Source organism: Rhinolophus sinicus, chromosome 11 (genome assembly GCF_057876585.1).
Source record: "Rhinolophus sinicus isolate RSI-liver-muscle chromosome 11, RSI-T2T, whole genome shotgun sequence".
Classification (NCBI taxonomy): Eukaryota; Metazoa; Chordata; class Mammalia; order Chiroptera; family Rhinolophidae; genus Rhinolophus; species Rhinolophus sinicus.
In genome coordinates, this window is record NC_142511.1 from 11,737,096 (window position 1) to 11,764,869 (window position 27,774).

The following is a 27,774-nucleotide window of genomic DNA, read 5'->3' on the forward strand; positions in this document are numbered from 1 at the left end:
TCTAACAAGCTCCCAGGAGATGCTGACGCTCTTGGCCTGCGGGCCACACTTTGAGTGCAAGGTACTGCTTTTGAGTCGCTTACGGGTAGTTGCCACGTCTTACTCATCTTTTTAATGCCAGCTTGTAGGACAGTGTCTGGCTGATTGTAGGTGGTGAATATTCGTACACATTCGTTGAGTTAAAACCCCCACAACTCCACATTTACCCAGGAGGAGAATGAATCTTAGAGAAGATGAACGCCTTGTCCTCGAACATCCACCTAGCAAATGGCCAAACTAGGTTTCAAACACAGGCCAGACGCCTCATTTTTTTAGTCACTGACTGACAATGTCTCTTGGGGACCAGACAAGGTGGATGTTTTACTTATTGGGCTCCCTGGCTTTTCCCTTTCCTTCCTCTGCCTTCACCGGGTCTGGGTTGCTTTATCTTCTTTCTGCTGAGTTTTCTATGTTCTCTCAGGCTTCTCAATCTCTTTTCTCTTTTACCTTTCTTTCCTTCCCTCTCCCTCCGCTATTCATCCCTCTTAGTCTTCTCCCTCCCCTGCCCTCTTCCTGCATGCCAGCCTCTCTTGGTAAACATTTCTGGGTCCTTTCTGCTTTTATAAAAATGTCGCCCCATATTCCTGGGTGAATCTGTGGTGAAACTCCTGGTGAGGGCAGGAAGATGGTGTCCAGGGGTGGCCTAATGACCAGGGTGGTGTTTCCTAGTCTAGTGCAGGAGTTTGCAAGCGTCAGGTGAAGGATGGCTTGCACTGGAATCACCAGTGGTGGGAGACAAGTATGATTCAAAATGCAGATTCCTGGGCCGCAACCCAGAGACTTTATTCAGTAGGGTCAGGGTCAAAACTTAGTGCTGTGTCATTTTGAAAAGCTCTCCTGAGATAATAATGAGGAGTAGTAAGGTACATACCTTACTGTTGGGACCTGTGCTCACAGGCCCTGTCCCTCGGGGTGAGCCAGTGCGTGGCCAAGTGGCCACAGTGGTACCAGGAGGGTGGCCTCTGGTGGAGGAGGCCTTCCTTGCAGGTCAGGGAACATTGTTTAACACCTGCTCCTTCCCTATCCTAGGTGGACAACCCTATAGTGGTATGTCTGGCCCAATAGGGGGAGCTCCTTGCTTCCGTCACATTTGGGCAAGCAGACTCTTCTGATGTGCATTCCATCTATTTTTGACTATGAGTCCCCAAACCAGAAATATGTCCATCTCTTTCATCCTTTTAAATGACACTTCCTGCTCTTACACAGTTGTCACCCCCTGTTATTGGCTGGAGAGGACTAAGAGGAAAGCAATTTTCACTCAATGCCTCTAATAGAATATGAGTTTCCTCCTTAGTTTAATTAAATTAAGTTCCAGGACTTTCCCCCATGAGCTCTGTGGGGTCTGACGGCCGCACATGCAGAATTTGGTAGAATCTTTGATGCCGTCTAGTCTACCCCACACTAATGAATCCTTTTTGCCGATTATTAAAAGACAGACATTCTTTGAAGATAAGCTCTGTGCTGCATCACCAAGCTGTTTGCCAGTATGACGCTCTGCCCTTGGTTTTACACCATGTGCCTCAATGGGGACAATTTCACCCCCAAGAGGGTGAAAAAAAATGTGATTTTAGATATTACAATGGTTTGTGGCCCTCCAAAGGGCAGTATATCTATGGTGTTAAATTTTCACGGGGGAAGGTAATAAGGGAACAACACATGCTGAAAAAGTTTCTTAGGGAGGACAGAAACTAGAAAGGGATTGAGAAACACCGGTTTATGCAAAGGAATCTGTGTCTCTCTGGCTGAGAAGTTACATGATGCCAAGTCATCCCCGTCCTTTCATTCTTCCTCTCCTGTGTCCAAGGACAAAGGAGTCAAAGATAAAATTCTCTAACTGCATAGCTCTGATCATTTGTTCCCCTCATTTAACTTTAGCTCTTAGCATTAGTGACCTTGCATCATTTGTATGTGTCTGTTCTGTCTTCATAACTAGATTATAAAGGATAGAGGATAGAATGTGATAGGATAGAGACCACACATTCATTTGATAGTCCATTTATGTATTCATTCACCCATCAATCATTCATTGAGCATCTCTCGGCCTGGGGCTAGATTCTAAAGAGACAAAGAATACAGGGTATGGTCTCCAACTTCAAAGACTTCTCAGTAAACTAAAGAATGGTGAAACAGGGTGACAAGTGTGACAATCAAGATGTATATAAGTTGCACATCTTTGGAAGGAGGCAGTGCTTGAGCTGAGCCTTGAAGGAGAAATGAGTTTCCCAGATAGAGAAAGAACGTGGAACAGGAAGACCATCGCAGACCAAACTGGAAGCTTCTGATGTGTCTGGAGACAATGGTACATGTGGGAAGGGACTGGAAATGAGGTTGAGCCAAAGCAAGAGGCATCTAAGGGCAATGGGATGCCACTAGAGAATTGATTCGCTCTCTATCGGCGGCAGTGTGGATAGGAATAGTTGAGGATTGGAACCCAGTTAAGAGATGTTACAGCGATGCAAGTTGGTGATTCCTGGACAAGGGCAGTGGGTAGGGAAGGGGAGTCCAGAGACCTAGTTGGTTCACAGGCTGTGGGGATGAGTGAAAATCGGTATCACCATCTGGAAGGGAGATTTATCACTATCTGTAAACTTAAAAAAAGAATATCTATTATTCTTAAAAAAGGGATATCTATTATATCTACTATCTATTAAAACTAAAAAAAAAAAAAAAGGAATAGTCTTATGACTCAGAAATGTCATGTATGGTTGCCTACCCTAAAGAAGAATATTTGTTTGGCATTGTTGGTTTCAAAAAGTCAGATGCACCAACATGTCCATCGATAAAGTATAGAACATTAAAAGGAGTGAGCAGCTCCTCTATGTAACAAAATGGGTCTGTCTCCAACACATTCTCTGACTGAGTGAAAAAAAGCCAGTTGTAGAATGATATATACAGTGTTGATGTCTTAAAGCACAACTCATTGTGGCATTTGGGGGAGCCCCTTTGCAATCAGCTGCCTTTCCACCTTCTTACTCCAAAGTACACTTGTCAGATATTGTCTCACTCACCCACGCAACACTTCCGCTTCCTCTTCTTATTTCTTTATTTCTTATTTCTTAACAACTTAATGTTGAGTAGATACAAAATAACATTTATAGAATGCATGTAAACTATACAGAGTTGGTATACAATCAACACTTCTTCCTGTGCTCCCCACCAACTGTAAGAACAGAAAAAACATTGTCATTATTTTCAATGTCTTGTGAGTCCCTCTCAGATCTGTCCTTCCCCTCTCAAAGGTCACCATTTTCCTGAGTTTTGTTTGTAGTGCCACATATATGTTCACGCTGTTCGCTTGTGTGTGTTTGAATTTTCCCTATATGGAATCATGCAGTGTATTATTATTTTGTGACATTCTCTTTCGAGCTACAATTATGTTTTTGAAGTGCTGTGTTTGTAGTTGTCAGAGTTCTTCAGATAAACAGAACCAGTAGGACTTATGTGATCTATTAGGAGGAAATGGTTCATGTGATTATGGAGACACAGAAGCCCCACCATCCGCTGTCTCAAGCTAGAGACCTGGTGCTATCATTGCACTCTGAGGCTAAAGACCCAAGAACCAGGGAGCTGATGGTGTAAATCCCAGTGCAAGGGCAGGAGCAGACCTGTGTCCCAGTTCAGTAGACAGGCCAGAAGAAAGAGGGTCCAATTCCTTCTTCTTATGCCTTTTGTTCCATTCAGACCCTCAATAGATTGGATGCAACCACTCATATTGGTGTGGGTAACCTACTAAATGCATCGATTCAAGTGCTAACCTCACCGATACACCCAGAAATAATGTTAAATCTGGGCTTCTCAGGAGTGAACATTTTTCTGGCAATCCTCAGAAAATTGGGCACTGTGTAGGTTTGTTTACTTGTGGCTCTTAAGCCTGTTTATACCCAGGCGAATACATTTGTACCTTGTGTTTGTATGAGGTTATATGTGAGGAATCGTCAGGGAGGCACCCTACCCTGTGTGTTCTCCATGCTTTCTCCGATTTCTTCCTTATGTTCTGTGAATTTGGGAGGGAAGTAAGAAAGGTAGCATTGTTGTCAAGGACGAGTGGGAGGAGAGGAAGGGGGGCCTGCAGCATAGTCTGTGAGGATGGCAGATGCCCAGGCATTGTGCTGGAGAATATTTCATTATTTGGTAACAGTTGGTTAGTTATCAATGAAGCAGAGCCGAAGACCAGAACGGAAACCATGACACCCACCCCACCATAAGTTTGGGTTTCCTCCAAAACCATTTCTCTTCTCTATGTGGATGCTGTGAGCTGGATAGAGGATATAAGTCGGCTTCAGGAAGCGCTCTCCACATCTAGAGCCTGAGGTAACCATTCCAGGCCTCTTGCCTCCACCTTTGGGCAGACCTACCTTCAGTTCCATGGGAGGCTTTGAGGGTCATCTGTACCCAGGCCTGTCTTTCTTCTTCTACGGACTTTATCACACACAACTCGTTTTTAGGGCCTTGATCTGCAACTGCCCCGTCCAGTCCCGACCACACCATACCTGGGCCAGGCTGAGGCAAATACACTATGTTGGGTTGGTGAAGATACTGAGCGCCTGCGTTTTGGTAGCCCAAGAGCTGTATGCCATTCATGGACAGTTAGTGCTTATTAGCAAGATATACCATCAGAGAAACTTTTGGTACCGCAAACAGTGGCAGCATCTCACTCTCTACGTGACCATCTTCCTGAGTGGGTGTGTGGATGTGGTGAGCCAGAACCTGCTGTCCCGGAGGTGTGCAGCTCTGGAGCGAGGCGCCCAAGCCTTGGGCATGTTTCTGCTTCTCACCCTGATGGTGTCTCACGTACAGGACTCAGAAGGCGTGGAACTGCAGTCTCACCTCCTGCTCAGCCAGGCCATCTTCCTGCTGACACTGGTGGTCACTGCAGAGCCGTGGGCTCCCGACACACCATAGCTTGGTGTGATGAAGGCCTTTTGTTATATGACAATAGGCTCCTGGCTGATACAGACAGGCTTTATGCTGTACAAACCTATCTCGGGCCATAAGTGGATGGATGATGACAAAAATGACATTATGTTTGTCACCACCTTCTTCTGCTGGCATGTGGCTTTCATTGCCATGTTGATGGTATGGATCTATGGCTTCTCCTTTCTGTGGTATTGTTACATTTGTTGATGTCTGAACCTGAGTGAGCCCGGAAGGGTCCCTGTCACCTGCACATTCGGGAACAGCTGGTGGAGAAATCAAGGGAGGTGGAGCAGTCAGAGGAGGAGCGGGCGACTTTCCTTCAGAGGTCCCACCTGAAACAGCAGCCTCTGCTGGGGCAGGCATGTCCCCCTCTCCCCTTCTGGCTTCTCTCAGTGTCATGTGTGGAGCAGAGTGCAGAGGAAAGCTGAATGACACACAAGAGGCGTGTGACTATGACCTTCACTCTCAGCTCCCCAGGTATTTCCCTCCCTCCCTCACGCTCCTCAACTCCAGCCAAGGCAATCTGCTCACCCAGCTCCTCTCTGCACTGCTGACTTCCCTCCAGGAGAATGTAAACTCAATGTACTATATCGCACCTTGGGGTCTTTATAAATACCCCTCATGCACCATGGAGTACCAACTAATCACGTTTAGTACATCACACACGTTTGCATGCTTTAGTGCATCCCGATGATTTACCTGTCGCAACCACCAGCCCCTCCTCCTTGCTCTTTCTAGGTCTCTTCAATACTCATCCTAAACCTGAGCTGCTATTTTGAATATATGGGACTCATAGAACAGTGACTGAGTTCTTTCTGTTGGTTATTTTATGATTTATCCAAAGACAAGTCAGATCCTTTTTTCCCCGCTTTATTGAGGTACATTTAATATACAAAACATTGCACATATTTAATGTACACCTTTTGATGAGTTTGGACCCGTGTGATACGGTGATAGCATCACCACGATCCCTAGAGACAATTTCCTCTGCAGGGGCCACTAGAACAGAGCAACACCCTGCACATAATGGGGCTCAAAAGGGCTCATCTGCTTCCAGAATGTCTGTCTCTGAGTCCCCGGGTACAGCCTGTCACGTTCTTCTATCTGGGTAGCTCAGCCCGTTGCTCTGTACACACCTCAATCAATTTCTAAGTAGTAATCTCACCCGGACTCTTTCCAGTTCTCATGTATAATAAAATCCAATGGCTTGTTTATTCCATATACTTTCTTTTTATTCATACAACTACCCCTTCAGGTTGGTGTATAGATGATAATCTAAAAGTCAAAAAGGATAGGAAGCTGGCTTAAAGTAGCTGGACATTTTGCTATGTCACGTAATGCTATAGCTGGGTGTCAAGGGAGGTAGAATTCTGGAGTGGAGTTAAATTGTGGGGGACTTGCAAAAGAAGGTCTTTGTTACCCATTCTGCTTCTCTCCCTGCTGCCCCCAGGAGATGGGAAATCTGACAGGCTTCCCTTACTCCTGGTCACGGCTGAAATATCTGGGCTTAGGACAGAGATAGGCTGGGGCAGGAATTCTAGAAGATCATCATCCCTCTAGTTCTCCTCTTGCGTCTGTTTCTTCGGAGAACTCTATGTATCCCTCTTCCTTTGATTCAGGCCCGACTCTTCCTTGTTAGTTTTCTGGTTCAAGAGTTAAGTGCAGGAGGGGTGAATTATTGTCTGGGGCCTCTACCCTCTGGTTTGGGGGGCTGGTGAGCGTTCTGAGTTATTGCAAAGGCAAGAGGTGCTTCCCCGTGTCATTTAGATGGGGCTCAGCCATGTCTCAGAACGTGGGGTGCCATGCATGTGGTGGGCGTCCAGTGTGTGACCAGCAGGCAACGCTCCATGGAAGGCTTACGCTTTGTAGCAGTGAGGCAATCAGATAGCAATGCTGCTCTTCCCTGGAGATGAGCTGTGGTCTCTGGGATGGAAATGAAATATTCCTCAGGCCCCTAATCATCTGCAGAGCTTCTAGTGTGGAGGGAGCCCACCCATTGAAAATCGTTCTGAGGTCGCAGCTGTAAAATAGTGGCATTCAGTCCCCATTTGGACTTGCTGCCTGATGGGGTCCCAGGATTCTCCAGCAATCAAGGCTCCCAGTTATCTCTTATTGGAAGAAACCCTGGCCAGCCTTCCTGGCCCTTCCCTTGCAACGTAGTCCAGATGTCTCCAGCTCTGCCTTCAGTGGGAATGTGTTTATTTGTGTAGGTAAGGGCTTGGAATTAGGAGATTCCAGGTACCCACAAGAGCCCACCCCTGTGACTCAGACACTTGCCCTGCTTCTGGTCCCTACCTACCTTGAGCTGCTCGGCCCTCGCATGCACAGTATGTACCTTGTCTGCCAACCTTGGGAAGCTGGGGCCTCCAAGCCTGTGGAGTTCAGACCCTTAGTTTAACATCTGTGCTTCACCTTGGTCCTGGTGACCAGAAGAACTCAGCGGTTTCCCCTGCAGGTTCTACTCTGTTCCTGGTTGTCCCTTCTGGGTCCCATCTCCTTGTTTCTCCCCCACAACCTTGGAGATCTTCCCAGGCCTTGCCCCGCCTTGCAACTCCCCCTTCCTGTAGACTAGTTGAACCTCCTCTATTGTCCTGAAGTTGGGGTGGTAGGGAATCTGTTTTTTTCCTACATCCTTTTTTAGCGCTATGGCAAAACTGTTTTTCTACTTCACTCAGGCCTCCTCTTTGATACTAAGAACATATTTTTTATTCTTTTAACCTAAAAATTGATAATTTTTTTGCATCTGGGGGCAATATCTTTCATTAATTAGAGGACGTTTTATGCAAGGGCAGGAAAACAAAGCCAAATATTAACATTTCAAGATATTCTCTCTCTACCAAAGGTAAAAATGGAAGTTACCAAAGCTGCTCTGACAGATCTGTCCCATTTCAGAGTACTTTTGAGGTTCTGTTAGATACTAATGAACTCAGTCTTGTAGTAAATTAATGCCTCCAGGTAGTATTATACCTCACAACATGCATCTTTCAGGTAAATTAATAAATATTAACAGGGGCCTACACAGCCACAAAGGATTATTACTGAGGCCTTGGACAGGCTTGCTGTTTAGATGACACGGCCCTTTCCGTATTCCTACTTCACAGTATGGATGAGCACTCTGATAGCAATCCTAAACTTTGAAATGTAAAAGCAGCTGAAGATAAACTGGGGGGGAAACAAAAACTAAAAAAACCACGTAGAGTTTTGGAGAGAAAGGTGTAATCTTCACTATTATCCACCAGAGGGCACCATCTCAACATGAGCCATGAAAAAGGCACTTGCTCTCTATTTGATATTGAACTACGTATTAATTTAATAGAAATGGAGGAGGGATGACGAGGAGGGCAGAAAAATACAGAAGCAAGTATTGCCCAAGCATCCAGTAAACATAATGAAGGTCTGTTTGTTTCCTGTTCAACTTAGATGTGTACACATGAATAAGTACAGGATTCAATTGATAGATACAGATTATATTTATAGATCTATATACACAGACACATATATAGAGCTATATTATACCTATGTATAGTACATATAATAGATAAATAGATAGGTAGGTAGATATGTGTGTGTATCTCAAAAACACAACAGTGTCAAAATGCCCCTTGAGCTAAAATGGTTGCTTTTTAGTAATTTTATGAAAATTATCAAAAAGCTCTTTTTAGCGCATCACGTAATAAGCAGGCAGTAAATGGTTCGTGAATGAGTAAATAAAGAATCTATTATAGGTGAAGCACAGATGAAATGTAGGTTAAATTCTGATCTGGGTTTTGGAGAATAATAAGAGTTTGTTAGAGGAGCTCAGAGCAGGCATTCTGAAATCTTATAAGTTCCTGTACTCAAAATTGCTTTATGGAAAGTTTGATCGTTTTCTTTTCATTTTGAAGGCTGAGGATTATTAATGGTCTCTTATTAATTGAGAGGGAACCTTCTGCCAACAACAACAAAAATGCGGTTGTTTGGATTATAATCAATATTCAATATATCATAGCAGACATTTAAAAAACTAATTATTGAGCTTTTAAACTTGACACATAGAATTATTGATAATGTAGCAATTTTATTTAAAGTTGTTCCACTTGTTCATTATTTTTGAATGAAATCATACATTTGATAAATCAAGTTTTCCATATTTTGTGAATTAAAATTCCTTAGACATTGGATATTATGAATTTAAGATATGATTCTTTTAAATACTTTAAATACCTAACAAGGCATATTTACAAACCTAATGAAAATTCTCGTAAGGACTTAAAATGGTGTTTGAATTAGACCTGTGTTCACATGTCAGCTCTGATGCTTACTACGTGTTGCATCAGATCCAGCACCCAATGATTTCCCAAAACTCTGGGCATCTCCCTTATCCCAATTACCCTGGAATTGGCACCAGATCTCTTTGACAAAGATTAGGAAGAAGAGTCACAATAAATACTTGCAAAAATACTGCAAGGTACTCCTAAAGGGCAAAATGCTTTTTTTTTTTTTTTTAATTTTAATTTTTTTAAAACTTTATTTAAGAGCTTCTAGGTGAGACTCAGGACTGAAAATAGGGTGAAGGACCTGATATTCTCCCATGATGGCTCATTATAGCCTCCTATTCATGTTCATTCATTCACTTAACAAATATTGATCGAGCACTTCCATGGGACAGAAACTGCTCTAGAATTTCAGGCTGTGTCACTGAATAAAATACTCAACAATCCCAGCCACCGTGGAGCTTCTATTCTCAAGTAGACTCTTAGTGGACTGTCCACACATTCTTTTTCCAAGGGACCTTGTAATGAATAGCCACAGCACAGGATGTGGATTGGGTCATCCTGATATCTACATTACCATAGCTGCTATTGTGATAGCTACATAGACTTTGTCTTTGGTAGTTAGTACCACCTCCCTTTGAAATCATGCTCGTGTTCAATGACAGCATCTTCTTTCAGCACTGTGGCTGTCCCCGCTGCTGTGTCACTACTGCTGGTACCACCAGCACTGACCATGTGTCGTCATAGACACCACTGTGTATAATCTCTCATTTCCCCTGAGCTTTCAGTCACCCTTTCAAGACGAAAAGTTCTGGGGAGGGTCTGCTTGCTGAGTCTAGGACAGGTGTCCATGTCCCTGCTGCCAGGGCAGGGAGAGGGACTGCCTGGCCCCCTCTGGCATCCATAGTTGGGAGACTCACACAATAATATTTTACCCCAAATAGGAAGGGTGGTTAGAGACACCAAGACAATATAAAACAACACAAAACCCCACTGAGGGCACTTAACCCTTACGTAATCAGTGTCCAACTCCCTCTTTGGGCTCATTTACATACATCCTATGACATTGCAAGAAGGGACCCAAATGTAGTATATCAGACCCAAAGCCTGGACTAACCAAAAACGATGGACGTATTTTTGAAGTGAACAAGAACTTAATCTTCAAGACTGTTTAAGTTAATAAAAAACGAATAACAGAAGTTAATTTCCATGTTAAAATATTCTGAACATCTTGCTACAAGTCATGCTCTGTGAGCCACTCATGCTGAGTTCCAAATTTCCAGCTTTCAACAGGTGTTGTAGGCCTTGGTAAATGGGAAATATTCTGCAAAATGTTGTCTCCTTGTCATTTATGGTTGTTCTTCATTTCTAGGACTATTTCTCTGTGGATAAGACATTTTCAGGTCTTTTCTTTGAGCTGGTCATGATAACCCATTAACTAATCCTGGCCCAGTTAACTAACACTGTATCATCTTGAGAAAAATTAAAATGGAAGACATATATAACTTCTTTCCTATAATTGCTTCTATTTTTTCTAGAGTGACTAGAAGAATGGAGGCCTGACCTGGATTAGAAAAATTTTGGTCAGAATTGGTCACAGAAAATCTCCAGTTATATATCCTATGATTTGATGAAAATATTAAATGGCTTTGTTTCTGTCTTCAGGTAAAATTCTTAGATATGTGGGATACCTTTTTTTAAATAGCTCCTTTCCGTATAGATATTGTTTATTTCTTCTTTTATAACATCTGTGGGAAAGTAAGTATAATTAAACATATAAGGATACACACAAGAAGTGGTGGGAGGAATTACAGAGAAAATTAGATTATTGTGAGGAAGTCCAAGAGATTTAAATGTTAAGTCCATTAAAATGCTCTTTTCATGTGAAAAGAAAGTTTTCATGTGATTTACTGGCATATTTGAAATGACATGGGCTCTTGAATCAAATAGGCAGGGGCGAATCTCTGCTGCATTTACTATCTTTCAGTGGAAAGGAGGTAATAGTAACTTCCATTTTGCAGGGATGAATTGAATGAGCACAAAGTATAAATACCTACTCTAATTTCATTGAAGGCACTCAGCTATTGTTTATTCTGCCCCTTTTCAAAGTCAATGGAAAATGAAGTAATCCACAGCCAACCAGAGGAAACTATCTGGGATGGAAGAGAAGGGGTGGAAAACAAAATTGGATTTTAGGTTGACTTTGCCAGCTTATCTGAAAGAAAAGTCAAGTTATTAAATATTCATTGAGTACTAGTTAACTTTCTAGAAGGATATTACCTCCAAAAGATACATTAGAAAGAAATGAACAGATCCCTCGTTTCCCAAAGCATAAAGTCAAATTAAAGAGACAGAACTTAAACTTGGGATTTATATTTGGACAACAATTATAAAGAACCTCTCAGTGCATATAAAATAGTATGGACTACGGGCCTAAGTATAGGAAGAGTCTGGTAGGTTGAAAGGGATCCAGGAGATCAGGGAATGTAAAGACTGATGGAATCTGGAACCCCTTAGAGGCGGTGTCACTGCGCATTCACAAGGAATGGGGTTCTGTTGACTGCGGGTAATTCTGCCCCAAATCAGTCACAGTGACAGGAAGAGCTCGGCAATATGAACGATGTCGGTGAGTCTGAGAGGGGGCTCGGAGGCTTTGAGCCTCCCAAACAAGGCAGACCACTCATCTTCCCAGTGAGTCATTTGGGGACACCACATGTGGCTCTTCTGTGACTCATGCCCTTTGTTTTCTTTGTCTCTTCTTGTCCCCACCTCCACCCCCACCTTATGCCGCCATATCTATGAGGATAAGATAGGACCCCGCTCATATGACAACTAAGGGCAACTAAGAGGGAGGAAGTAAAATGCAGCTCACATCATCGCGTGCCACACCTCGTTCAGGGGGAAGTCTAGTGTGAGGTTTGGGGTTATCCAAGGATTTCTTTTGTTCCCAAGTCAGTATTATTATTGTGTGGGAAGAGTGTTGAAAGCCTTCCCAACTTATTGGGAAGTTTGAAGGCAGAACAGATGGGAATGGAAAAATAGGAATGAAGAACCAGTAGGATGAGGAAAGGGAGGTAGTGGAGAGCCTTGTTCCTAGACCCCATGAAGACTCGCTCGTTAATGGCAAGCCCTGTCAGAGTTGAGCCCTTTATTACCAGCAGTGTGTGTAGCTGTGGAACACAATCAATTGGGAAATTTCTGCCAAATTCTACTTTCCTGTACTCAGATGTCTTAAACATCTTATTAAACAAATCCATGCCAGGCTCTGTGAATGACCAACCAACAAAAGCCCAAAAGGTTGAAGATCTTCTCTTGAAAGAACAATTCATTCAACATCTATAGAACTTAGACATTATATAAACCCTTTTAGTGCCTAGAGGAAGAACGATGAAAAGGCCAGGTTCCTCCTGTCATAGAGTTCAGTCTGGTGGGGAAGACAGATACATCAATGGATGAAAACAGTGACTTGTAGTTATAATGATGGGAGATGTACATGATAGTGTGGGGGAGGGGGGGAGAGTGATCAATTTTACCATTGCCGTAGATTCTACCATGCTTGGTTCCCCTTGAAGATTTTATGTAAATTGGTTCTTGATGGTTGACTAGTAATTTGTGAAGCTGACTGGGGTTGAGAGGACATTTCAGGCAGTGGAAATGCAAGAACAAAGCCATGGAGGTTGGAAATGAGAGTATATAACTTGAGTAAGAGCGGGCAGTGTCTTGGCTGGTAAACAGGAACCAGCACAGCGTGGGGTGCTGGGAAATGAGCCTGGCAGGGAACTCAAAAGCCAGATCTGGCGAAGCCTCAGGTACTGTACTAAGGCGTTTGGACTTCGATGGACCTTGAAAAGTCTTTAAAGGGTTTTTAACAATAATAGCATCAAAAGATTATGGTGGCCGTGAGTGGAGAGTGCTTGGGAAGGAAAGAGGCTGGAGCTAGGGAGGCCATTTTAAGACACTGATGTAATAGTCAGATGAGAGATGACAGAGGTCTGAGATAAGGGAGTGACTTATGGATGGGGAAGAGAGGACAGAGTCCAGAGGTGTGTAGAAGGAGAAACCACAGGAGCACAGCCCTCCGTTGCACATGGGAGTATTGGCGAGAGAGAGGACCAGAGAGAAAGAGAGGAATCAGAGACGACTTTCTGGTTTCTGGTGTAATAATCGAATGAGTTGTGGTCCCATGAACTGAACTTGGGGATACAGGAAAAGGAGCAGGTTGGAAAGAAAAAAAAAAGATCAGATCAGCTTTGAAAATGCTGAGATGAAAGTGCTGGTGGATATCTATATGGAGATGTCCCAGAGCTCCTTGGATATTTAGAACTGGAACCAAGGAAAGATGTCTGGACTAAAAAGAGATTTTGGGATCATCCATGAGGCATAAAACCAGGGAATGCTTATAATAAGAAGAGCAAAAGGCTGAGGAGGGAGACAGAAAAAAAAAAAACCAAACAGAAAAACACAGAAAAATGTATAACTATAGACAGCAGGAAAAAAAAAAGTAGATATCTGTGGAACAGACGGCAAGAACTGATATCAGCTCTGTTACAACTGTGTTTGATTGTCTGGGTTTCTATTTCTTTTACACAAAGACAGTCACCACCAGGTGTCATCAGGAAAAGTGAAGGAGACTTGCTTAGTTGGCTTAGATTATCATAATGACCTGTGAGTGGCACTTATTAGTCACATCCGACGTTTGACTAGACTGACAGATAGGACTAATGTGTAGTATTTAGGTTGCTTATTTTGTGAGTCTTTTATTATAACCCTGGGTATGTTGGGGAAATGTTGGGCCATTGATAAAACAATTAGCTTATTATTCACTAATTGAACATTGTGCTCTAAGAGCATGGAAAGTGAACTAGAGTTAACTTGCAGGCTTCACCTAGTCCCCCTGTGGTCTCCATGCTTGGCTTTGTGACATTCAACATTTATCTCCTCAGAAAAACTCAAGTAGCACAACGATCAAGCCTGAGGGGAATAAGAAATACGTTGCAGGACCAAATCAATATTCAGAAAAGCTGTTGTTGGGCTCTAATATTGGGCCCAAACCAACAAGTTGAAATCTGATCGGAATACATGTAGATGCCTGCCCTTGGTTTCTGAAAAGGGACTGCATAAATAAAGGATGATGGAATTAATAGGATAATGAAAGACTACCCAAAGCTAACCCCATTTCTGGCCACAAGAAAATACAGGCAGTAGTAGCTTGTGCTCTTCCCTGGGGAGCGTGCAGAGTGTTTGAGTTGTGGGTGCCACTCCAGCCAACAAGAGAGGAACCAGCTGGCAGGGAGGCCATGCGAGGAGTGGTTAAAGAATTGCATAGTGATTAATTAGCCTGAGGAGTTGGTGGTAAGCAAAAGGCTGTGATGTCTTTATAAATACGGGAGCGTTGTCCCACTTAGGAGGACTTAGAAGAATTCTGTCAAGCTTCAGAGGGCAGAATTTCTATAAATGGAAAGAAGAAAAAGGAAGGCAGTTCATAGTAGGAAAAATCTTTCTAAACATTGCATATCTTCATAAATGGGATGGGCCACCCTGTGAGACAGTGAGCCCCCCACAGCTGAGGGTGTGTTTGCAGAGTGATATTGCAAAGGAGAGTTCTGGAGAGGGGGAGAAATCGAGATAAATGACCCATGCTGAGATTTGGCCATGGGAAATGACCCGCTCAATTGCTTCATTTTCTCGTTCTGAGTGCAATCCTGGTTCATGAGAGTTTTTTGTGTGTTTTTTTCCCTCCTCATATAGAGATAATCAGATCTACAAATCTCATAATTCTGCTAGAGGATGAAATCTTTGCCGATTTTTTCAACACATTTCTTTCTCTCCCGGTAAGCATTCTCAGACTTAAATGTACATGTTTCATCAATAGTTGAATTGTGACTCTCACTGAGCTGAGCGCCTTTTAGAAATAAATAAATAAACTCCTCACCAAATCAAAACTATTTCAATTTGAGCAAACATGACTCTGAGTCTCCTCTAAAATCTCTAGGAACTTGCCATTATCCCAAATCCCCAGCCTCTTAAACTGCCTTTGCGGGCCCATCACCCGCTCTGCTGGGACCCAGTGCCCCACCTGGCGGGTCCACCTGGCATCCTCCCACCTCTGCACCTCTCCTTGGCAGTGTTCTTAGTTTCCACAGTTCCACCTACTAATGTTTTAACCATTTTTCTCCTTAAATCCTGTTCTCCTGAGGAATTCCTAGGTCCTCCCAATCAAGCTTACTTCTCCCTCCGTCTGTGCCCCTTAGCACTTTGCAGCTCTTGTTCTTTATGTGTGTGTCTCCCCCACTGGAGGGTGAGATCGTAAATTCCTGCTGCACAGGGACTGTGGGTTATTCAGCGTGCTCTAGCCCCTCTCACCAAGTGTTTAGCACGTAACAATTACTGAGTTATTCCCTGGAACCAAACCGATATATTTTCTCTATATATACAGCGAAAATAACCCAAAAAACATCAAAATATTCTTTAAACCCAAATCTAGACTAATCATGTATATTTTTTTATTACATCTTTGGTTATATCTTAACATGAGTGCCTTATAAATTGTGGCTCGTTTCAGGGCACCCTTTTCCATGGACTGCCACCTGTCAAAAGGTGTCATTTTCTACAACTGACGAAAAACACTCTATTATCCCACAAACACTCTTTGAGTAGTCACTTTGTGCTAGCCACTGGGTTTAGCACTGGGACACGAATATTAATGATATCATCTTTGTCCTCAAGGAACTGCCAGTCAAATACCAGAGACCGATATTTAAGAGTGACATGACAGAAGTCTCTAGCAGGTTTGGAGGGAGAGGCCACTCCTACCTGAAAGAGTCAGGGAAGGCTTCAGAGAAGAGGTGACAGAAGCCAAGTCTTGAAGGAAGACTAGGTATTTGAGAAGAGGCGCGAGAATGTGGGTAAAGAAGTAGGCGGGAAAGACTGAGGAGTTGGGTAGCAAGAGAAGCAAAAGCATTACAGATAGAACAGACCAGGTCAAGGCAGCAAGGAATCCAATCCTATGGCACTTTGGGGGAAACCGTACATAACTCTGTAAGGCTGAAGAAAACTGTGAGAGGCAGACAACTGTTGCGAGAGCAAGAAACAAGGCTGCACAGGCAGGCTAAGCCAGGCCTTGGAGAGCAGCAGGCAGGCTGCTTAGACGTTTGGATGTCATCCTGAAGGCGACAGAGAACCAATGAAGGGTTTTACATACCCTTCATGATTGGACTTTCATTTGAGGAAATTCATTTATGCAGGAGTCTGGCGGTGAGTGCGGCTGTCAGGGGACCACGGTGGAGGCAGGGAGACCCGTTAGGAGATTGTCTCAACAGTCCAAGTGGGAGGTGATAAGGATCTAATGGAAAAAGGTGATGAGGAGGAGACAAATAAGAGAGTTTTTTACAAAGCAAAATACAGGACCTTGTCACTGTTCGAATGTCGGGGAGAGGTGGTAACAAAAAGGGAGGGGACTGGGGTAACAGGCTTGAGTGCCTGGGTAGATAGTGGTGCCAGCAACATGGTCAGAAAAGGAAGGAGGAAGAGGCCTCCATGACAGAAGAGAACAGTAGCCTAGAATTATCTATCAGTGTTGGACCCACTTAATGCCCCCATAAGTAATTTGTACCCCTAATCTTCATATCCTCAGTCTTCTCTGCTTTCTCCACCTCAAGAGTGTAGACAAATCCAGAGCTATTTCTCTTTATGAAAGGGTTTTAGGCCTTTACTCTGGCTCTCTAAGTCCACGGAGAAATGAATAATGCAACACACGAAGTAAACACCTTATAATATCATCGGCTTTGGCCTTTGCACACACAGGCAAGGTAACGCCCAGGTCAGGACAGGGCAGAGCCAAATAAAATGAATCTTGCAATTTAGTCTATTTTGGGTGTTTTTAAGCAAAGCAAGTTGATTCAGTGGAATAAATTTAAGAATTGATGTCACTTGAACTAGGAAAGCCACGGAACCTTTCTTCCCCTGTGGCTGCAGATGGAACGTGACATGTTTGTGAAGGGAAGCTCTACCCCTTCAGCTGTTTCCTAGCTTTGTTTTTCAGGTCTTTGGTCAGACACCATTTTACACAGTTGAAAATGCACAGTGGAGCTTGTGGCCAGAAATACCTCATGACATGGTGAGTAAGATTCTTGAATGGCAGAGGGTTTGGGGTAGAGGAAGAGGGAGCAGAATTTGAAGTGAGATTGGGAGAGGGAGGAGGAGAGGCCCAGAGGAGGACGATGGAAGAAACTATAAACGAAGCACATAGAACAAACAGTATCAAGCCAGGTAGACATGTCTCCTTTTTGCATTTTTACCACTTGGGCAAGCAAAGCTCGTGAAATCTTCCCTTTATATTCTAATCCACAGTTAGCAAATGGGATTCATTTCTCATGCCCACTGTGACTGTTGGGTAGTAGATGCTTGGAGCATTGTGTTGAAAAGAACCCTGAGGCCACACCTAAACCAGAAAGAGTCTGGGAATGGATTGGCAACGCCTGCCATGGCGGTGGCATCGGAAGTGGCAGCCCCTGGGCCACGTAGTGATTATTTTGTCTTGTAAGGTATAGCTCAAAGTAAGATGCCACTCTGCAATTCCTAATGATTACTCGACCATTCTCCTCCAGACACTGTCTTTCTCTTTAAATGTTTCTTCCTTGTCTGTGTCCATTGATTGTCTTTCTCCTCTCCTTCTCCCCCTTCCTGTTCTCCTTGGCCACTGTGTAGACCCGAGATTTACAAATGGCTTCCACATTCCCTACCCATGTCATATGGCATCAGAAAGATCACCGTAAGCCCTGCTCACAACAAGGCTTTGTTTTTCTCTGGAATCTGGAAAGCTGAGAAAGACACTCCGCTCTGGTTCTTATATCTGGTTTCCCGTGGAGAACTCTGAAACTTAGGAATTTAATTTTTTCCCCCTCCCTTCTCTGGTGGTTTCAATCTCTCAGGGATCCATCCCATATTCTAAAGGATGTTATGTGTGGGTTTTTGTACATGTTGTGTAGTTGATGTGGGAGCCTGTGAAAAATGATGTGTGCTCACAAAGAAGCAAGTCTCATAGAGTTATCACTTGACACCACAGACCCAAACCTTTTCTGCTTCTCTTCTATGACGCAAGACTTAGGTCTTTTTAAAAAAAAATTTCGCCCAGGAGTAAGGAAGATTTTTTTTTGACAGAAGACCAATGCTGTTCTTTCCTACCAATCCATTCACTCCTTTGGGAGACTCAGCCTGTCTCCACTCCCCTTACATACTATTTTCAATCAACACGTTTCTCCTCTGGGCCAGGTCCTGTGAGTGTGAGGTTATTTACTGCCTCTTGCTCAGTTGAATTTATTAGCAGTTCAGTTCCGTTTCTGTTTTCTTTTCCTATTTTCTTTGGACTCTAGATTGCAAAGTACAAAGGATTGTTGACCTGGTTGGAAAAATACCGGTTACCTTTCTTCTGTAAAACCAACTTGTGTTTCCATTACATTCTCTGTCAGGAGCTCCTCAGTTTCGTTAATTCCCCAGAAGGAGGTAAGCATGGGGTTGTACCTGTGGAGAAATATGGGAAGCCAGGTTGCATAGCAATACAGTAAGGTACAAAGACTCGCCATCTTTGTAGCCTTAGACACGCAGGTGGTTCAGCCTGTGTTGTGTCAATAGGTGACATCTTAGGCTGAAATATTGATACCTAGATCAATAAGCAAGAGTCAGAAGGGCTGGCTATTTGTCTCATTGCAGCCAGAAATGAGAGAGTTAATGGTGGCCATAGCACCTGAGAAAATTGCCTGACACATATCCAGAATCAAACATATCGCTCCACCATCATTACTACCACCTGGTCTAAGCCACTGTCATTTCTCACCTGGCTACTGAAATCATCTCTTAGACTCCTTGCTTCTGTTCTGGTTCTGCTGCTCATAGCAGCCATGTGAGCCTTTTAAAATTTAAGTCAGATCATGCCAATACTCTGCTCACGGCCCTCAACCCCCACACCAATGGCTCCTATCTCAGTGGGAAATCCAGCACCCCTGCAATGGCCTTCAAGGTCCTAGAGACCTGGCTCCATTTCCTTTCTGACCACCTCTTCTCTACTTCCCTCTTGGCTCACTCCATTCCAGCCACACTGGCCTTCTTGACTTCCTCAGACATACTGGACACATTCCCATTCCAAGGCTTTGTACTGGCTGTTTGCCTGGAAGCCTCTTTCTCCATATATCCACATTGGCTCCCTCTCTCATCCCCTCAAATCGCTGTGAAGACCTCACCTCTTCCATGAAGCCTACCCTGATGACCCTAATGCCCACTCGTCCAACCACTGCCCTCATACTCCCAACCCCGTTTACCCTACTCTATTTTTTCACTATTTTCTATAGTGCTTATAACCTTCAACTTTACTAGATAGTGTAATTATTATGCTTATTGTTTATTGTGTGTTTTCTTCACTAGAATATTAGCTCCTTGAGGGCAGGGATTTTTGTTCTGTTTGCTGATGTATCTCAAACACTTACAATGGTACTTGACAATTAGTAGGCGTGTAATAAATATTTGTTGAAAGAATGAGTGAATAAAATTTCCGTCTAGAGTTAAATTGATAATTTGACTTTCAGCTCAACCAACCAAAGGAAACTAAATGTGTTCCGCCCAGGGAAAGTTAAGATTCAGGAGATCCCACTGAATGAAATGTGATAACAAATCACCTGCTGCTTGTCCTCCACCTGCAATATATGTGTTGGGAACATTGGATTGGCAAAATCACTGTCATGTGGGGACTGTAGAAGGCAAGAGGCCTTGGTGGGAGGGTGTTTTTCACCTGGGGATTGTACGTGTGCTTGTGGGTCCCTCGCATGTCATTTGCTGCATGTCACTAGAGAGCCCAGTGCCTAGCTTCAAAAGTACCACACTATTACATCAAACTAAAAAGTTTGTTCACAGCAAAGGAAACCAGCAATAAAACAAAAAGATATCCTATTTAATGGGAGAAGACATTTGCCAATGATACATCAGATAAGGGGTCAATATCCAAAATTCATAAAAAGCTCATACAACTCAATATAAAAAAAAAATTAAAAAATGGGCAGAGGACATGAAGCGACATTTCTCTAAAGAGGACATACATATGGCAAACAGACATATGAGAAGATGCTCAACATCACTAATCATTAGAGAAATGCAAATAAGAACGACAATGAGATACCACCTCACCCCTGTCAGACTGGCTATCATCAATAAATCAACAAACAACAAGTGTTGACGAGGATGTGGAGAAAAGGGAACCCTCATACACTGTTGGTAGGATTGCAGATTGGTGCGACCACTATGGAAAACAGTATGGAGGTTCCTCAAAAAATCAAAAATAGAACCACCTTATGACACAGAAATTCCATTCCTGGGTATTTACCCAAAGAAATCCAAAACACTAATTCGAAAAAATATGTGCACCCCTATGTTTATTACAGTGCTATTCATGATAGCCAAGATGTGGAAACAACTGAAATGCCCATCAATAGATGACTGGATAAAGAAAATGTGGTACATTTATACAATGGAGTATTACTCGGCCATAAAAAATAATGAAATCTTACTATTTGCAACAACATGGATGAACCTAGAGAATATTACATTAAATGAAATAAGGCAGACTGAGAAAGATAAATACCATATGATCTCACTTATATGTGGAATCTAAAGAACAATAAATGAATGAACAAAACAAATTAGACTCAGAGATATAGAGAAAAAAAACTGATGGTTGCTAGATGGGAGAGGGTTGGGGGATTGGGGAGAAGGTGAAGGGATTAGAAAGTACAAATTTGGTAGTCACAAAATAGTCACGGGGATGTGAAATACAGTATGGGGAATATAATCAATAACGTAAAGATTTTGTAGGGTGTCAGATGGGTACTGGACTTATCAGAGGGATCACTTCATAGATTGTGTAGATGCCTGACCACTGCATTGTACACATGAAGCTGAAGTAGAATAATGTTGAATGTCAACTATAATTAAATATATATATATATTTAATATATATATACATGGTCATGGGATGTGAAGTACAGCATAGGGAATAGAGTCGATTGTATTGTACCAGTTATATATGACGTCAGAGGGGTAGTAGATTAGGGGGGTTATCACTTTGTGAGGGGTGTAAATGTCTATTACATAGCTTTGTACACCTGAAACTAATAATAATGATGATGATGATGATGATGATAATAATAATAAAAAGTACCGCACAATCAGGACCCAACTCATCTAACTGGACACCAGTTTCCTCGCTCACACCGAGCGAATCGGGGTCTGACTGTATGCAATGCTGAGAGGTAGAGCTCACTGTCTCTCTCTTACCATGGACTTTTCCTGGCAGCCAAGATGATGAGATGGGTAAAGGCAGACCAGTGGCTCCTCCAGAAATGCATTGGCGGGGTCAGAGGGATGTGGCGCTTCTGCACCTACCTCAAGGGCACTGCAGGTGGGTTCTTAGAGTTCCTGGGGCCTTTGCAAGTTCTCAGCTTCCAGGGGCTTCCAGGGTGCCCCTGAGCATTGATTGACAGTTATGTATGTCTATGGTGAATACTATAAAAATATTTTATAATGCAATTTGGGTAGAGTCTTGAAAACTGGGATCCATAGTATAAGTTAGGGCACAAGCAGTCAGAGTCCCATTCATTCATTCATTCATTCATCATTCATTCAACAATGTTTATTGGCAGCCACTGTGCTGGTAGGTGGGGATGCAAAGGTGAACAGGAGCCCTACATCCCTGCTTCACAAAGCTGCCACGATGGTGGGGAGACAGACGAGGAACAAGTCAATAAATAAATCCCTGTAGCAAAAGGGTTGGAATGCACTGCTTTCTGTTCTGTTGGTCCCAGGGGATGAGGAGTGCGGGGAGGCCAGCAGCCGGCACTGGCTGACACTCCAGTTTGGCAACATTAAGTTTTACCCAGAGACAAGCCCGAGTTTAAGGGTGAAATCCTGGATCTCCAGGGAGCCAGTAGGGAAGAACTAGACAAACTAGCTTTCAGTTTGTCACAAAGACTTCAGCTCTGGCAAAGTTGGGACACAGAGAATGTAGGCTTTGGCACCTTTTGGCTCCAGCGTCTTTCTGCAGTTTGCTCTGGGTCCATGATCTAGGAAATGTTCTTTTTCCTCTGGTCTTTACTTCTTGGACAAAACTCAAATGTATCATGATCCATCCTCAGAGTCTGGCAGTTTCCCCTGAAGTGACAGCTTTTCCAACAACCAAAAAAGTCACAAAAGATTCCTATCCATTCTGTCCTTTCTCCCCAGGCCTCCCATCTGCCCCCACATTAGGACATTTCTGGAGACGGTGCTTTCACCCACAGGAGTGACGAATGGTGATGTTTGAGGCAGTAACTCAGGCTGCTGGGGTGAGGGGATCAGCTGCTACACTCAGGTGCAACCACTGAAGCAGCAAGGTTTGGGGTGCAGCTCTGTGCCTCCTCTGTCCGATCTGTAGGTGAAGAGCTGGTGGGTTTCTGGATCCTCACTGAGGAGATGCTGAGCATCGATGAGATGGACCTGGAACTCAGAGACCACTACCTGTCCCTCCTCCTCATGCTGAAGGCCACCCATCTTCAGGAGGGCTCGCGGGTGGCAACTCTATGCAACATGAATATCAGTAAGAACCGTACAGCGTGTCTGAGATGGGCCCCGGGGACATGGAACCAGAAACACAATCCGGTGTCTGATAGCCCTCAGTCACTTGCTTTGCAAACTGCCACCCTTTCCATCTTCTATGTATCAAGGATGCCAGTGGGAATCCCAACCCCTACCCGGGGAGGGAGGAGAGAGACCAGTTGTCCTTAGGCTGGTATGGGCCTCTTCCTGAGAGATTACTTGCCAGGGATGGTTGGCTGGATGGAATGAAGAGGAATTAGGACAAGATAATTAAACAGCTCTCCATCTTCTGGGCTTGTCTTTTGGGGAGATTTTTCTAGAAAAAAACCATAGCTCACAGGCTAATTGAAGTCCATGTAGCCTATGAACTAAGAATGTTTTTTATATTTTTAAAGGAGACTGTGCAACAGAGACTGTGGCCCATAAGGCTTAAAATATTTATTAGCTGGCCCTTTATAGCAAAGGCCTGCCGACCTCTTCTCTAGAATATCAGGTTCATCCACATTTGTTTGTTTGTTTGTTTGTTTATTATTTACTGAGGAGGCATGGCTAACCCAAACACAAATGTGTTCCAGAAGATTTGCTCTTTGGAAGCAGTCACACTCTCCTCTATTCATAGAGATCATTGAGTACTGATGACATTAAAATCAAGGCTAGTAAGGACTCCTTTATCCAGTCCAAACCCTTTCCTCCTGTCAGATCTGACCCTGAGAAATCCCAGTCAGAGCTCCCCGTGTCCTGTTCTTAAACACATTTTCTTGTGCCTTTTGCTTTTCTTTATAATCACGTTCAATAGTCTATAGAATAACTTGAAGAATCCCGTAAAATGACTTATTTCTATGGGGAAGAAGGAAAGTAATCAGAAAAGGGGGTCACTCTGTGCTGAACAAATCCTAAAAACATGTCCATGATATATTTGACCTCTTCACACCCCTGGATTGCATGAGGCATGAAGGAAATGCAATCCACAAAAACATTTGGAAGTATTAAAAAAGCCTCACCACATCATTTGCATCTTCATCTGTCTGTATTCTTTCCAGAGACCCTCCTGAACCTCACCACCTGGCATCCCAACAAGTCAACCACCAGGAGGGAGACCCTGAAAAACATGCAGAAAGTGGCTGTGTTCAAACTCCAGAGCTATTGGCTCCCCAACTTTTACACCCACGCCAAGACGACTTTAGCTAAGGAGGAGTCATGCCAGGGTCTGATGCAGGAATACGAGACTCGCCTGTGCAGTGTTTGCTGTACCCACGTAGGGGGGCTCCCTCTGAACATGAGCATCGAGAAATGCCACCACCCCCAGAAACAGTACTCGAGCAGGAAGAGCAAATGGAAGATGTGGCAGTTGATAGATCATGACTCTCGGTCTCTAGAGTTGGATACCGAGCCAGACGCCAACACTATGTCCCCCCAGGAGATGTGTCCTCAGGAGAAGGTGGTTATACAAATGGCTTCCCTGAAAGAGGCCTCTTCGAAGGACAGAATAATCGATTCCCTGGAAAAGGATATTTTCTGTGCCAGGAAGTCCGATGTGAAGATGAAAGCCAAAAGCCACCTCCACATGGAGGGCCTCTTTGAGACAAAGCTCTCTACCCACCTCAGGACTGCGACCCCCATCATCAGTCACTCCCCCCAGATGACAATCAAGAAGGCCCTCAAGCAAAACCTTTCCTTGGGGCACACCCACTGGGCCTTGTGTGCGGACATCTGTGCCGGCCGCCCCTTCCGGGACCACCTGAAGAAGCTGAATTTGAAAGTGGAGATCCGACTCCTGGACCTCTGGCAGGACCTGCACCGTTTCCTCAGAGTCCTGGTGGCTAATAAGACGAGTGGGAATGCCGTCTTTCGGCACATAATGGGCAACCGAATCTGTGAGCTCTACCTGAATGAGCAGATGGGTTCCTGCCTACCACTCAAACCCCAAACCACTGAAGGCCTGAAGGCACTGCTGCCTTTGGGGGTTATGAACCCCTGGATTCCCAGAGCCCAGAATGAGATCTGCCAGGTAGGCGATGCCTCACAAAAGTGGGTTAGTATCTGGAAGATTAGGTTAAGACTGACCCCAAATCCTATCTGGTCATTTATGCTAAGTTAACGATAGAATCATCCATATACTCCTTCACATAGTAAAGAGTTGGTTCATCTTTGAGGAGCAAGCTGTACAAATTCCCAAGAACCAGCCGAAACTCCAAAGTAGAATGGAGGTGGGGGAGTGGTCAGTATCCCCCTTTTATTCCTTCTTCAATTCCCCCTTGTGTGGAGTCTCCCAAAACCATGAACCTCAGAGTGTTCCATTGAGGGAAGTCTCAATAACTCTGTCCTAAACATTATGCATTGAAATGCAGGGTCTTCTTTTCCTAGACTAGCCATCAAGGAAATAACCGGTTGAAAAGTGTTTATTCTTATCCCAACACATTAGATAAAAGCATGAGACTATCCTGAAGCCTCGCATGAAGTAAGGCCCCTAGCTTGACTATAGTATCAAGATCTTGGCAGAAAACAAATGGCAGAGTCAAGTAATAGATGAGAGAGCCCAATAAAAGGGACTACAGACGAGGAAGTGGGCATGACAGTAGGGAAACCACATAGGACAGCGCAGATACCCCAGGGCCACTATGGGAGGGTCACCTCTTTCATTTCTAGGCCTGAGGAATTAAGGAGAGAGATTAGTTACCAGAACCAGGAGAGAAAGAGCTGTATGGAATGGAACATTGGCAGGAGCTGTAATTGTCAGTAGAAGGTTACAGCCAGTTCACAGTGATCTGGCTGGGCGGGATCGGGGGAATAGATACCCCAGGCTCACTCTATTCCTGCTTGTCCATCTTCTGTCAAGATTCCTGACTGGATCAACCCCACCAGAGATCAAGAGAACCTCTCGATGTGGTCCGTACAGGTTAATCTCCCAAGGCATGAGCAGGGTGAAGAAGGGTAGAGAGTAGATGTCAAGGGACAAGTGGATATAAACAGCAAATTATTTAGTGCATTATAATATATTTACCTTATAGAGCACATTCACACACGTTATCTCCTTGAGGTGTCTTAGCAACTCCAAGAGGCAGACAGGGTAGTGTTGTTGCTACTGTCATGCAGTTGAGGAAAATGAGACTCAGAGAGGGTAAGGGGATTAGCCCAAAGGCACACAGCAGACTAATAGAGGAACCAGGGTCAGAACCCAGGAGTACTTGGGTCTAAGTCCAACACAATTTCCATTACACCATAATTACCCAGGCTTGGACATCTGGGTGGTTTAGGACCACATCAGTCCAATGGATCCACAGCCAAAGCTCTTCTTTGCACAGTTCTTGAGTAACGGAAGCCCAAAGGCCCCTCTGTGGAGGCATTTGCGGCGAGAAGCTTAGACTGGGGCTGTGCTTCCTGGATGAGCAGATCCGCACAGCAAAGCCCCGTGCCTGGGCCTTGGTTTTCAGCAAAGATAGTGAAGGTATTTGTAGATAGGTAAGACTGGCCTCGTACGGTTTCACAGATGAAAAATCTGGGTATCATCCGTGACTTGCCTCTGCTTCACACCCATGTCTAAGCTACTGGTGAATCCTGTTGGTTCAACCTTAAAAATATATCCGGAATCTAGCATTCCTCCCCTCGCCTGTGACAACTACTCTAGTGCAAGCCAAATCGAATCTCGCCTGATTCCTGCAATGGCCGCCTCGCTGATGCATCTGGGTCTGTCCCTACCCCTCAGCAGGCTCATTTCCACGCCGGCCGCAGGGATTCTGCCAAAACACAAGTTGTGTAATTTAACTGAAAATTAGTAAAAGGAAGTCAGGGAGGACCTTGAAAACCGAAGGCTTTCTGTCTCCAGTAAAATTCAAAGTCCTCGCTAAAACTGACAAGGCCTCCACGGCCTGTCCTCCACGGCCTGTCCTCCACCTCTCCCTGTGGCTTCATCTTCAGGGTTTCCTGAACTCAAAAGAAAACTCATTTCCCTCCTCTCTGCTCCCAGAGCACTTTGTTCACACCTCTTTGGTAGCACGTGTCATCGTGCCTTTCACCATGCTAGAAAGGGGGCTCCTGGAGAACCAAGGTTGTCGCCTACGGATCTGTGTATTCCCAACTATGAGCGCAGTGGCTGGCACGTGGGAGACATTAGAACATATTTGTCAAATCAATCAATCAATCAATGACGGTGAGAGAACAGATATATAAACCTAGCTAAGCACCAACTCATAGATTTCTGTTATTGTTACTGTTGTTTGTTTGTTTGAAGGGAATGAAATATTCTTCACAAGTGGGTAAGGTCTTCATGTGGGAAATATTAAGTGGGAGATGGTTGGTTTTCAGGACCATGTTGAGAATCAAATGAGGCAGTACTTTGGAAGGGAACAAAGATGTCCTTCCGTAAACTGTTGTATTCTTCTTAAGTAAATATCAATCGCTGTTCTCTGAGATTCAAAGAGAGGTGGCTTGAGCTGCCATATTCAGAAAGGCAAGGGAACGCCCCCTGGTTGGCCATAGCTAATGTTTGCTGTGCCATTATATTTCCAAATTAGAGAATCCGGAATCCGGAGTCTACTCTCCTCCATAAAACTAGCAGGAGAGATGCAGCAAACTGAGCACCTCCCCCTGACGCTTGCGTCATCTTCGATTTTCAGATGCTCAGCCCCTGGTACGATGGGTTCCTGGATGAAGAGGACTACTGGTTTCTCAGTTTTTCAGTAGGACGGGCTTTGAGTTGGGGAGGAATCATGAGGTTGAGGGGAGAAAAGAGAGTAACTGCTCTTTCAGACGCTTTATTTGTTAAAGTAAATGAAATTTGGGGTTTTTTTTTCCCTAGAGGCAACCCGGTGGGGGGTGGGGGGGGGGAGGTTGACATGGTCCCTGAAGTTCTAAATATAAAGCTCTCAAGGAAAAAGACTCAAGGGCATACGATGACTTTGAAGACATTTCGTTCAGATAGAATTTCTCCCTCATAGAAAATGGGTTTCATTAG

The 27,774-nt window shown here is 44.0% G+C and overlaps 1 protein-coding gene and 1 pseudogene across 1 annotated transcript in view; both read left to right on the plus strand.

Moving 5' to 3' along the window:
• Positions 1–27,774, plus strand: part of RGSL1 (regulator of G protein signaling like 1) — an 88,700-nt gene that overhangs the window by 32,526 nt on the left and 28,400 nt on the right. The window contains exons 3-10 of the mRNA XM_074322193.2: positions 10,748–10,874; positions 14,958–15,040; positions 17,251–17,325; positions 18,581–18,710; positions 21,547–21,651; positions 22,663–22,824; positions 23,864–24,831; positions 27,437–27,499. Coding sequence (XP_074178294.2) covers positions 10,853–10,874; positions 14,958–15,040; positions 17,251–17,325; positions 18,581–18,710; positions 21,547–21,651; positions 22,663–22,824; positions 23,864–24,831; positions 27,437–27,499 — 1,608 coding nt within the window. The 5' untranslated portion in view covers positions 10,748–10,852. The remainder of the gene's footprint in view (positions 1–10,747; positions 10,875–14,957; positions 15,041–17,250; positions 17,326–18,580; positions 18,711–21,546; positions 21,652–22,662; positions 22,825–23,863; positions 24,832–27,436; positions 27,500–27,774) is intronic.
• On the plus strand, positions 4,405–5,163 carry LOC109449451 (transmembrane epididymal protein 1-like; annotated as a pseudogene).